The sequence below is a fragment of the Rhipicephalus sanguineus genome, chromosome 9 (genome assembly GCF_013339695.2).
Source record: "Rhipicephalus sanguineus isolate Rsan-2018 chromosome 9, BIME_Rsan_1.4, whole genome shotgun sequence".
NCBI classification, from domain to species: Eukaryota; Metazoa; Arthropoda; class Arachnida; order Ixodida; family Ixodidae; genus Rhipicephalus; species Rhipicephalus sanguineus.
Window position 1 is genome coordinate 72,800,235 of NC_051184.2, and position 12,390 is coordinate 72,812,624.

General features: G+C 46.2%; 1 protein-coding gene across 1 annotated transcript in view; it reads right to left on the minus strand.

Moving 5' to 3' along the window:
- The window catches only part of LOC119405315 (RNA exonuclease 1 homolog), a 44,688-nt gene that overhangs the window by 14,297 nt on the left and 18,001 nt on the right, over positions 1-12,390 (minus strand). Inside the window, exons 5-11 of the mRNA XM_037672145.2 lie at positions 11,949-12,041; positions 10,711-10,812; positions 7,750-7,899; positions 6,828-6,962; positions 4,530-4,827; positions 2,635-2,778; positions 1,024-1,137 (exon numbers count right to left, since the gene is read on the minus strand). Of these exons, the coding sequence (XP_037528073.1) occupies positions 1,024-1,137; positions 2,635-2,778; positions 4,530-4,827; positions 6,828-6,962; positions 7,750-7,899; positions 10,711-10,812; positions 11,949-12,041 (1,036 nt within the window). The remainder of the gene's footprint in view (positions 1-1,023; positions 1,138-2,634; positions 2,779-4,529; positions 4,828-6,827; positions 6,963-7,749; positions 7,900-10,710; positions 10,813-11,948; positions 12,042-12,390) is intronic.

A 12,390-nucleotide genomic window follows, 5' to 3' on the forward strand; every position in this document is an offset into this window, starting at 1 on the left:
TTTGAAAGCGCACGCGCCGCCAGCGCGCACCTAGTCCAAGCGTAACTGCATTCTGCCGCAACCGCTGTGAATACAAATGCGGTCGTGTCGACGCGATCACGGGCGACCACGAAAGTACGCGCGCATCCATCGAACGTACGCGCACCGACTCAATGCAATGCTGCGGCCAAAACCACGGTAGACGCGATCACAGATAGCAACGACGCAGTTCTGAAGGCACACGCACGGCCAGCGCGCACAGATTGAAAACGGAACTATCGTCGCTACCGTTTGCCGGAAGCGCTGCGCAGAAAACCGCGGCAGAGACCGCGGTCGCTATCGTCGCGATTATCGATAGCGAATATGCTGAAGTACGCAGCCAACACACCGGAAAAAAGATTAAAGGCAACAAAGTCGTAAAACGGCACGAAGCGTTTCGACTTTCCTTTCTCTTGCTTATGACTGTGGTAGTGCGGAGCTTCGGCACTTCGTTTTCACTTAGCCTCTACCGAACTTTGGCACGCTCCTTCGCGGCGCTACGCACTCGGCACGCTTCGTATAACCCACGTGTATAACTCGCCTATTGACGCAAAGCCGCCTTCATTGCGTTGCCGTGAAGCCAACTTGCGCAACGAAGTTCGCGTATAACCCGCACCCCAAGTTTAGCGCTAAATTTTCTGTATATTTTGTGCGTATTATACGCGAGAAAATACATTCACACGGTGTGCAGCCAAGTGCGTCCGAGTTAGCGACAGTTAAATGCAAAGGACAATGCATGCGCTTGCTGGGACCAAAGGACGAGTCATGATCATCAAATATTCCTAACTTTTGTGGTATATAGATGAAATTTCGCTGCAACGAAATTCCGCGACAACGAACTTTTTCGCGCGTCCCGTCAATTTCGTTGTAGCGGGATTTGACTGTATATTATTAAAGCTATGGTGGTGAAATCAACTACACTAGAGTTTTCAGAGTGAAATTTATCAATCTAAACCGATTCATTGTTTCACTTTTAGTGTCCCTTTACAGGGTGACGAAACTCACTCCGCTTCTTCCAGAGGCGACCCCAGTGGTGGACACACTCTTCAGGGCGCACATAGTCACCGTCTTCTGTCAGCGAGAAAGTGGCACCGCATCGGCTGCACCGCAATACCGTGCCTGCACACAGACAAACACGAGGAGCAGTTCAGAAAGGCATTTAAGAACTGCACTCGAGACACCGTTTAAGCAGTCAGGTCACTGGCGAGTGCACATTGCAAATGAGTCATCCACTGTGACAAATTAGTGATTAGTATCAAATGAACACCAACCACATGGGTGTGCACGGGGGTCCACATCAGGGGGGTGCACCAGCACCTGACAGCCACTTACTTCATCCTCACCCCCATTGGCATCCATCACAAAAAAACAAAAAAATGCTCACTAGGTACTCAAACTGAGATGAACGAAATGACAAAATAAAAGTAGCAAAGTCGAATGTTGACCCCTCCCCCCCTTCCCCACTGTCTCTCTTATTAAAGGCCAACTCCGGCGATTTTTCGAGGTCGATGGATCTCAATGAAATTCGCTGCGTACGTTCCTTTGCATGTTTCCGTCATTTATGCCAAATTACAGGCTTGAGACATGCGCAGATTGTTTGCAAATGAATTTTAAAGATTGTCTGCAAACGCCCTCCTGGCTTCCCACAATTATTGGCAACATTGCGTCTGTGACGTCAGTATTGGGAAGGCGGCGGAAGTGACTCAGCCGAGGGCACCGCTAACTTCGGCGCTTCGGCCGCTACAGCGAGCGTCTGCTGTGCACAAGGCGACAGACAGCATTGGTTTGGCCGGCGCTTCGCTGGTCGTCCCGGCTGTCACAGTTTTCATACTCCGCGCCGGAGTGACCGGCATGCCTTGCACGGCTTCCGGTTCGTTCTTAACAACGTCTACGTCATACGTAGACAGTACACTCGGTTGGGTTTCGGTTTCGGTGTTGCGCTTTTTTGCTTATTTAAAATTATTCTCCAATTTGCCGAGTATTTCTGCTATTGGGCCCGTAACAGGAGCGTCTCAGGAACATAAAAGCACCATTACTTTGACATTGCCGAAAAATCGCCGGAGTTGGCCTTTAAGGGGGGCCCCTCTGGACCCTCCAGTGTCCACATGTGTGGCAAATGTGACAGAATTTGAAGTGTTACTCGAAGAGCCTGAATTCACAGTGTCAATACAGGACAGCTCCCCCCTCCCCCCCTTCAAGATTTTAGATTTGAAATGCGAGCAGATAAGTCCCAAAGGGATCAGAGAGGTACAATTTATGACAATGAAAGTGGGCATTTTAAGGACAAGGATGGTGCTTAAAAGTAATCTTTGTTTGGCAGTTTTCACAAAAATATTCAGCATGTAATGGTAACAAATGGCTTCTTTTTTATGAGTTTTCAGCTGGACATGGTTGACCGAGTAATATTTACATGTTACGATTAATTTCAAGAGCTTATAATTAGCAATGACCCTGTACAGGTGATCAGATACAGGGCTTGTACTGCTCCAAAGCAACAATGCCCCTGCCCCAATTGTCACATTGTACTGTTTCTCAGAACAATAATGAAGGAGACGTAATTGAAGATCTCTCTAAACAGCATGCGCAAATAGACAAGGACACGTGCAACCAACTCACCATTTGATTTTGAGTACTGACGCCCGTCAGTTCCGGCAAACACCGCACGGCCTGGCTCCGCCGGATGTGGTCGCGGGTAGTTGTACTCTACAAGCTGCTCAGGGGTCATCCGGTACACCTCCAACAGCTCGTAGAAACGTTTCTCTGCATCCAACCCCGAGTACATGTAGTCATCAGTAGCTGGCATCACTGCAGTGCCCTTTCGTACCATCACAGTGCCCCTCTGAAGCATCACCAAAGTGCCTTATAGTAGCATCACCAACAAAGTGCCCTTTAGCAGCATAACTGAAGCGGCCTTTGGTAGCATCACCGAAGCAGTCCTCAGCAGTGTCCTTTAGTAGCGTCAGCAAATTTGCCCTTAGTAGTGTCACCGAAGTGCTCTTTAGTAGTGTCACCAAAGTGCTCTTCAGTAGTGTTATCAAAGTGCTCTTTAGTAGTGTCACCAAAGTGCTCTTCAGTAGTGTCACCAAAGTGCTCTTCAGTAGTGTCACCAAAGTGCTCTTCAGTAGTGTTACCAAAGTGCTCTTTAGTAGTATCACTGAAGTGCTCCTTAGTAGCATCACTAAAGTGCCCTTTGGTAATGCCACCAAAGTGCCCTTTAGTAGTGTCAGCAAATTTTCCCTTAGTAGTGTCAACGAAGTGCTCTTTAGTAGTGTCACCGATGTGCTCTCTAGCAGCATCACCAAAATGCCCTTTAGTAGCGTCACCGAAGAGCTCCTTAGTAGCAACAAAAGTGCACTTTAGTAGCATCACCGAAGTGCCCTTTGGCAGCAAAGTATTGTACATTTGCCAACCTATCATAGACTCAAGCTGAAAATGCTACAGAAGTAAAAAAATATGAAAAATGGCAAGCAGTACCAATTGCTTCTGAACCGAACACACCGAAATTTCAGACTTTCTTGCAAAAAGGTAATGCACAACAAGGCACCATAAGCTGTATTTGGAGCTTCAATTATCTGCAGCACAGGCAGACGGAAGTACAGTGTTTGTTGACGAAGCATTTATGTAACAGTGCTCCATCTTTCAGGTGCACCCATTGTACACTGTTGTTCTTTGGTGAGCCTCGAGGTGGCATGGCAGAATCATTAAGTTGTTCCTAAAAACAGGCTCCGAAAACTGACTTGATAACCGTATTGTAATCTTTAAAGGGGTACCGACACCAATTTTCGAAGCTGAGTTTAGTCTGCGATACAAATTTCCTGTTACAGAGGTGGCTCTGAGCAAGTGTGAAGTTCAGGAAATGCCGGTAAGATATTTTATTTTGACGTTGAAGCCAATTTTCGCATGGCGCACCTACTGACATTGATGACACTATCATGACTTTGGACTACAGTATCAATTCAGGTGACTTTACGCGCCATTATGGCTAGTTGTGATGACATCAGGTACCAATACAAACAAATGGCCACTTCTGCGTCTCCAACAGAACCACTGAGTGCTGCAGCCATAGAAACGGCACGATATCTTGCACGAGCACGTGATGAGAAGCTCATACCTTTTTGTGACATCAGGGCACAGTAGGAACAGAAACTAGCATTTAAAAACATGTTGTAATTCATTTTTTTTTCAGGCCGCACTCACGCTTACAGTACATTTTCTAGGCTCTTGAGGGCTTGGCCTTCCATTTGTCAGAAAAAAACAACTGAAAAAAGATGTTTGTGTCAGAACTCCCTATAAAAATAAGTTTTATGCTGAACTCTACTCAAAAAAACTTAAGATGTCAAATTTTTAGCATCAGTACGGCAATCGTAAACAGGCTAAAATGCCAGGCATTTCAAATCAATGTTTTAGAAGCTCGTAGGCACGATGTCGCCTTGTGGAGGCCTTCCCATCGAGTCCTCCTCTGGCCAGAGGAGGACTTAGTGGGGGAGGGTCTTGTGAAGTGTCGCGCTCACCCGTCAGTTCCGGAGGCGGCTTGCGGTAGCGGTTCTTCTCGATGCTGAAGCTCGTGCGTGCTGCCCGAGCACCCTGCAGCACCATCTCGTGCGAGACCACTCTGTTGGTGGGTTGGACCGGCGCTGCCGCGGGAGCAGCGGTGCCAGTGCCACATCCGGAAGAGCCAGAGCCAGCAGAGGACGCGCCCCCGTCTTGGGCCGCCTCTCGGCGCAGCCGCTTGAGCGTGTTCACGGCCACATTCAGGTAGACGGTCTTGCCTGAGCTCCGGTCGTAGGTCTGCTTCTCCTCGGACAACGCCTGCATTTGGAACAACCACGGGTCAGCAAAAAAATGTAAAGCTCACTCAGACTCACTCAAGAAATATATTTTGCACTTAGGGCTCATTCGGACTCTTGACTCGCTGAAATTTCTGTCAACCGGGCTCACTCAGACTCAAGTTTCACCAAAATTTTTCTCAACCGTACTCACTCGGACTCAAACTCCACAAAACATTACTCACCCGGACTCGCTAAGACTCAGACTCGCAGCTCGATCTGAGTCTGAGTGAGTTGACCAATGGGAACAACGCAGGTCAACTCACTGAGTGAGTTTGTCGACCTATGGGAACACATCGTCTGTAGACCCAGCAGGTCAAGGGGCTTGATTACTTTTGGGGAGAACACGTTTACTGCACATTCACTGGCAAGGATTCGTGGTGAAGAAAGGGAGGTGCAAAAACTAGGGGTGTGCGAATATTCGAAATTTCGAATATTTTTCGAATAGTGTTTGCTATTCGATTCGATTCGCACTGGAATTTTACTATTCGAACTATTCGAACTTCCCAAAGACAAATGCAGTCAACGTCCGATTGAACGTGACCCCTTCAGATTTTCAATATGCTTCACCTCATTACACTCTCGCATTGCGCAAAGCTGCCTTTCACGCTCCGTTACGGTCGAAATTAGCCAAGAGACGAAGTCCGGTTGAAAGTGGTCCCTAGATTTTCAATATGCTTCACCTCATCACACCCCCGTATTGCGGCAAAGCTGCCTTTCAAGCTCAGTTACGGTCGAACTTGGGCAAGAGACAGTCAACGTCTGACTGGAAGTGGTCCCTAGATTTTCAATATGCTTCACCTCATCACACTCCCGTATTGCGGCAAAGCTGCCTTTCAAGCTCCGCTACGGTCGCAAATGTATTAACTCAAGAAAACGCTGGTTCCAATATGGAGATGAAAGATGTGGCAGAGTTGGGGGCTCAATTAATGCTGTTTTGGACCTGAAATTTGGGCAGGAAGTCCGAAAAATTGGACGCTGAAGCTTTTTAGCATCCAAAATTTCAGATGTTCTTATATATCGATGTCTACGAGGCAGATTTGGAACTCCGGACTTGAAGAGAGCACACCCCTGTCCGCCACATCAGTTGGGCTTCCACAGAAGTTGAAAGAAAAGGAGAGGCTGAGGAAATGGCATCTCTGCCTATCACGTGTAAAGTGTTGTCGGCAACACTTTGGTTGCACCAAATCATGTACATAAATACAATTCGGCCTCTACATTGCCTCATTCTTGATAAGAAAGGCAACTTTGAAACATGACCCCACCAGCGCTTCATCAACCTAGCGAAAAGAAACACTTTCATGTCGCTATCTCACAAGAACATACTTAGGGATTCTCTGCAACTTTTTCTGTAAATTCACTTCGAATTATTCGAAAAATGTTTGAGAAATATTCGAAAATTATTCGAAATTATTCGATTCGATTCGCACTCAATCTTTATTATTCGAATTCGCTTCGCACCCAAAATTTTGCTATTCGCACAGCTCTAGCAAAAACACAAACTACCGCATTTTCTCACACATTACCTGCACAAAAAATACAGAATATTTGGAGCTAAAGTGGCCAGGGCGCAAGTTATTCTGCTATGCGTATTGCTTTATATATGTTATATTGTTCAAACTGCTGCTCATCCTTGCATTATTTATATGTAACCTACACCGAGGGTCCCGTTGCAGTCTAGTACTTTGGGACCTTCGTGTGTATATTTTATGCCTTGTAATTAACAGATGATGTAATAATAAAAGTGATTAATTGAATTCAATATATGAGAATTTCGGTGAGCAAGGTGGCTTCAAGGCAGCGCTTCACGGTGATACATAAAAATCAACGGCTCATGTCTTATTAATCACGTCAGACAGTAATCACGTCTTATACAATGAAAATCAGGGCATGACAATGCACCTTTAGACACAGTTTGACGGAAACTAAATTGCAATGAATGATGGGAAAGCATCCGAGGAAATGGCGCCAAAGATGGCACACCTTCTGGATGGCTTCGTCTTCGGTGCTGCAGCACTTGGCACACTCGTCCAGGAAAAGGTTGAGGTAGCGCTGACGCACAGCCGTCGGAACTCGGCTGCCGTACTCGGCCGGGATGGTGGGACGCTTGGACAGGACCTGCACAACCCACGTGGACAACACTGTCTTAATATCAATGTGACATTTTAAATGTGAAGCATTTTCTTAGCTTACCTAAGGTGCTTTGAGCATTTCTACCTGCCCGCCCGCCCGTCCGCCCGCCCGCTTGCCCATCTACCTACCTACCTACCTACCTACCTACCAAGTCACCTACATCTGTGTGCTCTTGTGATCGCCTCCTTAACTTGGTGTAAACCAAAATTGGCATGGGATGGTAAGAGGGCTTGACGAATATGACTGTCTGGTCATGACATGAATAACGTGAAAATCCTGTCGCGTACTTCATCAAACCCTTTCCCTCCAGACATTAACATTAAGTAAGGGGCATTAAGTAAGGCATTAGGTCTCAAGGCATTAAGTAAGGGGGGCAATGCAACACTAAACAAGTGAGAACAATCGAAACTAAGTCAACTCAAATACAATGAGTCTAATACAAAAATTAGAAAATGTCGTACAGCATTACCTAAAGAAATCATGCAAATCAAGTGAGGTGCACAGATAGACAATCACAGAATGTTTCACTATCAATTATCAAAGGAATTCCACCTAAATAAGACAGCAAGGGAGGAATAAAAGGGGACCTCCCTTTTCTGAGCAAAAATTGTGGAGTAGAATTCTTGTTATCTTGAACAAACTCATCAAAACTGCTTTCAAAAAGAACTTGTACAAACTACGGCATGAGGTTTTCCTTTCAGGCAATACTGCAAGTAACCTCAAGAGTACCAGAGAAGGAACACGAAGCACGACACGGAAAGGACGCACTCACCAAGGCTGGGACGTGGGCCACCCGTGGTTGTCCCTTGGGCTGGGTGGCCACCACGTGGGCTGCAGTGCGCGTTCCCTGGGGTAGCTGGGCTAGGGCAGAGCGGCGCGCCGCCGCCAGCAGCGGTGCATTCGCCACCGGTGCCACTCGGCCCTGTAAAACACATGGCAGGAACGTTTTACTGCACGTACTGGCGCGTTTCAGCCCATTGCAGATCATCAAATCGTCTTTCAGTAACGCTGTTATTATGCCGAAACATAAAGACAAAAGGGCACGTGAACTCGCCGAAGCGTTCTTTATCAAAAACGAGGGAAATGATTGTATATCTGAAACGCCTGTTTGTCTACTAGATAGCGAGGTACACAAGCTCAATCATTTCTTTGACGTCACCTAAATTTTCCTAAATTTTCGCACGCATGTGTTGGTTTTCGTGGTCTTCATTTTTTGTTTCATTAAACTTCAGCTGTTAGATAACGCTCGTACTGTGTCCTTCTATTCTTGTGTTCCGTCTTGTTTACACCGACTTTTTACAATATGTATTGGCACAGTACATCACTGAATGAGCAGCCACCTACCAATGAATTCAGAAATTAAAAAAAGACAAACAGTGCAAATGTGGGAGGCCTGTTTTAACAAAATGCCTTGCTGAGTGAGTTGTTTCATAGTCTTGAATAGATTTGAGTGCAAAAAAAAACCGGACACAGGTCGCCTTGTATTTTTGTGTCCCGTTTTTTCGCGCTCAAATCTATTGCAGGCCTGTTTTAAATGGAAAAATCCAGTACTCCCTCAGGGGGAGTGCTTTCCTTTCGTGTCCAATATGCACGCCCAGTCACATATTTTAACGCCCCCTCATACTTCACACCACACCAATCATGCCTCCAAAGTTAACCAGGGCGGAAACGGGACAAAAATTTACCTTTGAAGGGAAACTAAAGGGAAAAACGATTTTTCTCATATCAATAAATTACTCCTTCACAATTCCAAAGTCACCATGCTTGCCGTGGGAACACACTTGGTAAGCGAGAAAGCGCACAGAAAGAAAATGCGGGTGGCGACGCCACCTTCAAATTCCCGCACTAAACGTCATGACGTCATAAATTTTAATGGCACCTACTAGGTCCTATGCAGCTCCTAATAAATACAAATGAAGTACATTGTCCTCTGAGGGGTTCATGCCCTTAACATGCCAAGTCTCAGAAAATTTCGTTGAGCCAATGTCGCCAAAATACGGAAAATACACATTCAAATCCGTGACGTCACGTGCAGCAAATGCGGTGCAAAATTTAAAAATTCAACTTTGACCTTGGTTTTCTCCTCTATTATTAACCTATGGTGGTGAAATCAACAACATTGGAGTTCTCAGAGTACAATTCATCAACCGATTCATTGTTTCACTTTAGTGTCCATTTAACCTTACTGAAACGAAGAACGGCATGAGTTACCCTCCGGAACTGCCACAATAACAGTTTTCTTTATTTAGTTCATCCAGCATCGGTAACATATCTTGACTGCTACCACTTCAGTAATGAAATTTTTCTCTCCCTGAGCACTTACGTCCATCCACTACTTTGCGCTTTGGTAAGGATATTCAAACTGTTGCTATGTTTCACAACTTGTTGTAACGAAGTACTATATTAACCACCTGCAACGCTTGTGTAAATTCTCTTGCTTTATGAGCCCCAATGTAATGACCCTAGTGGGCCCTTAGGGTATATGAATATGCTCATGTGCACGTGCAACATAAGCGCACACGGCCGATAAATAGTAGGCCCACTAATGTGAATAGCATTTTAGTGTGTAAACATGTTACCCTTATTGGAATACAGGTCTAACAGAGACATTTACGTGGGTTGGGGGAAATCACACAGGACAGAGTGATTACTGTGGTGGCCCAAGCTGCTGGTCCAAGGTACCATCAACAACAGAATATGAATAACTCGTACTCAATTACGTCTCTAACGCGTTGCAGTTGTACAAATTGTTACTAGATGTAGCTACAAGCATCGTTACTGTCATCTTTGTCTCTGGTAGCCTGGTATTCGAGAAAGGGCACAACACTTTAGATAGACAGGCTAAAACTCTGCTGTTAATGGATGAGATTTCAAACCAAAGGGTGAAAATGTGACACCCAAAAGGGTGGTTTTCAAGGCGTTTTCAGGGACTATGTGCAAATTTGTGGATGCTGAGACAGTGAAAGCATTAATCAAGATTAAAATTTTTGAATAGTGTCACATATACATTTCAAAACACTTGTGCTTGTGCCATGTGGGAATTGCCACCGATAAACCTCTCGCCCCCAATGGCTACGACACGAGGCGTGATCCGACGGCACTGCACATGTTCCACGCGTCAGGAAGAACATATAAGGGACCGTGGGCAGCCATGGGGGAGTGGCCGCCAGAATGTCGCGAGAAGTGTTAGTGCACGTGGCATGCACCCCACCTGGGCCAAGGTTAGGGGCCAGAAGTTGTGGTCTCATTTTGCCTAACAGTTCCAAGTTTGTTTTAATTAATAAATGCAATTATAGTTCCCCAGCAGTCTTTGACGGCACTCCTCGGGGCAGACGGCCCGAACCCCTACAACCTGTAATGAAGCCTTCAACAATATGCATAAGGGGTCTTGGTAAAACAGGTACCCTAAGCAAAAAGGGCCTACTAAGAGCATCTTGCTGCCATACAGTAATTATCACCTGGCTTGCCTGTGTTTCCTTTCTCAAAAACTGCGCTCTCATCACCTTTTTTTTTTTATTAGGAAAGCTACGTCACGCAGATAGGCCCATGCCTTTCATGACCGGGAACGACTGGGTGCGCGGCAATAACGCAAGGAAAAACCTGTGAGACAGACGACGATTACTGTCGTGACGACCACCCCAGCTAATCTGACTTCAGTGACCATTGACGACAAACTTGTAGCATGACCTCCGGTGCGAGTCACCGGTGAGAATTATACCAAAAGGTCACTCACCTGTCCTGCTGCCTGGAAACGTTGGTGCAGCTGGGCGAAACGGTTGTGCATGGCTTGCGCAGCAGACACGTGCGCCAACAGGCCTTGCGGGGCTGATGGGCGCTGCACACGTGAGTAAACCCCGTGATCAGGCTCGGAAGACACGGTGTGTACAGCCTCAATCAATATAAAAGAGAACCACGAGATTTTCCTCAAGAGGCTGCAATGGTTAACCACGCGAGCACTGAAGCAAAAACTAAGCAAACCTAATTGCTCAGTAAGAGAGCTACTTATGTATTAAACCCTTTAAAAATGTGTACACCTTAATTAAATAGTGCAAATATGCTCCCCTATGGGTTCGTTATCTGTTGCTATATGGTTCGTTATATGGTAGCATACATCCAGGAATGTTTTTTCCTGTGCATTTCCTACAACCAAAAAAAAATAATAAATTAACAACTGAGCTTGGAAATGTAATCATCTGACATCCATACCCAATGCGCATGTTACGACATCAGATTTGAGTCCATGCATCACGAGTAATCAAGACCTAATAACAAATTCTGCATGCCCTCTCATGACGATCATAACTGCACCTGTATAATCACTGGCACATAGATTATATTTTTAGCGTAATGTACAGAAGAAGAAAGGGGCATGGGCAGGGCATGTAGCTGTCATTAAGGGCATGCAGTGGGCATGGCAAAATAACCGCTGGTCGTTAAAGGTAACTGACTGGATTCCAAGAGAAGGTAAACGCGCGAGGGGGACACAGAAAGTTAGATGGGCAGATGAGATTAAGAAGTTTGTAGGTATAACGTGGCAGCAGAAAGCACAGGACCGGGTTGATTGGCGGAACATGGGAGGGGCCTTTGCCCTACAGTGGGTGCAGTCAGGCTGATGATGACAATGGATGTATAGTTGAATGCCTTTCCTTACGTATTGCAAGCATGGTATGATTCCATCATAGTGGGTGACTCTGTCACCTGTAATATTTTTTGTTAACATATAAATAAGATGATCACCTTCTCTAGCATCCAAACAGCAGTGCCTTGTGGGAAAATGTCAGAACCTCAACAAACAGCCATCTCCCTTGGTAAGGGCAACAATGTAAACAACTGCAAGTGGAGTTATATTAGGTGGTTGTTTTAGGTTATGAAACATGCTAGTTTCTGCAACTTGTTAGAGAGCATGGCTCACCATCACAGGGGGAAAATACGCTATATATGGGCGTGCAATCCACTGATTGATGGTCTCACCCGAGCAAGGTCCGGGTTGTGCGCGACACGCTTTTTGGCCGGGACGGCAGGCTCCAGGGCCGGCTCCGCTGCCCGCTTGGTGTGCAGCCGCTCCTGAGGAAAAAAAAAAGCCGTGAATGTAGATCGAGAAAATCAGTCTCAGGCGACAAGCTGTTGCCGATAACACATCAATAACTTGTGGCGACACAGTGCGCACAAACCGGCACAGCCTCCGCCTCGTCACTATCTAGGCCGGCGTGACACGGCTGCACGCTACACCACGCCTCAGATAAGGGACAGCACCACCGCAGCGTCACCGGAGGCTTACGTCACCGACGGTGGCTTTAAAACCAAGCTGCCAAGCTCGGAAGAGATTCATTCCTTCGCTACCCGACTGAGCGCAGCGTCGGGATGCTCGCCCCGCTGCTGCTACTTCGCTAATAAACAGTTTACGTTTTATGTT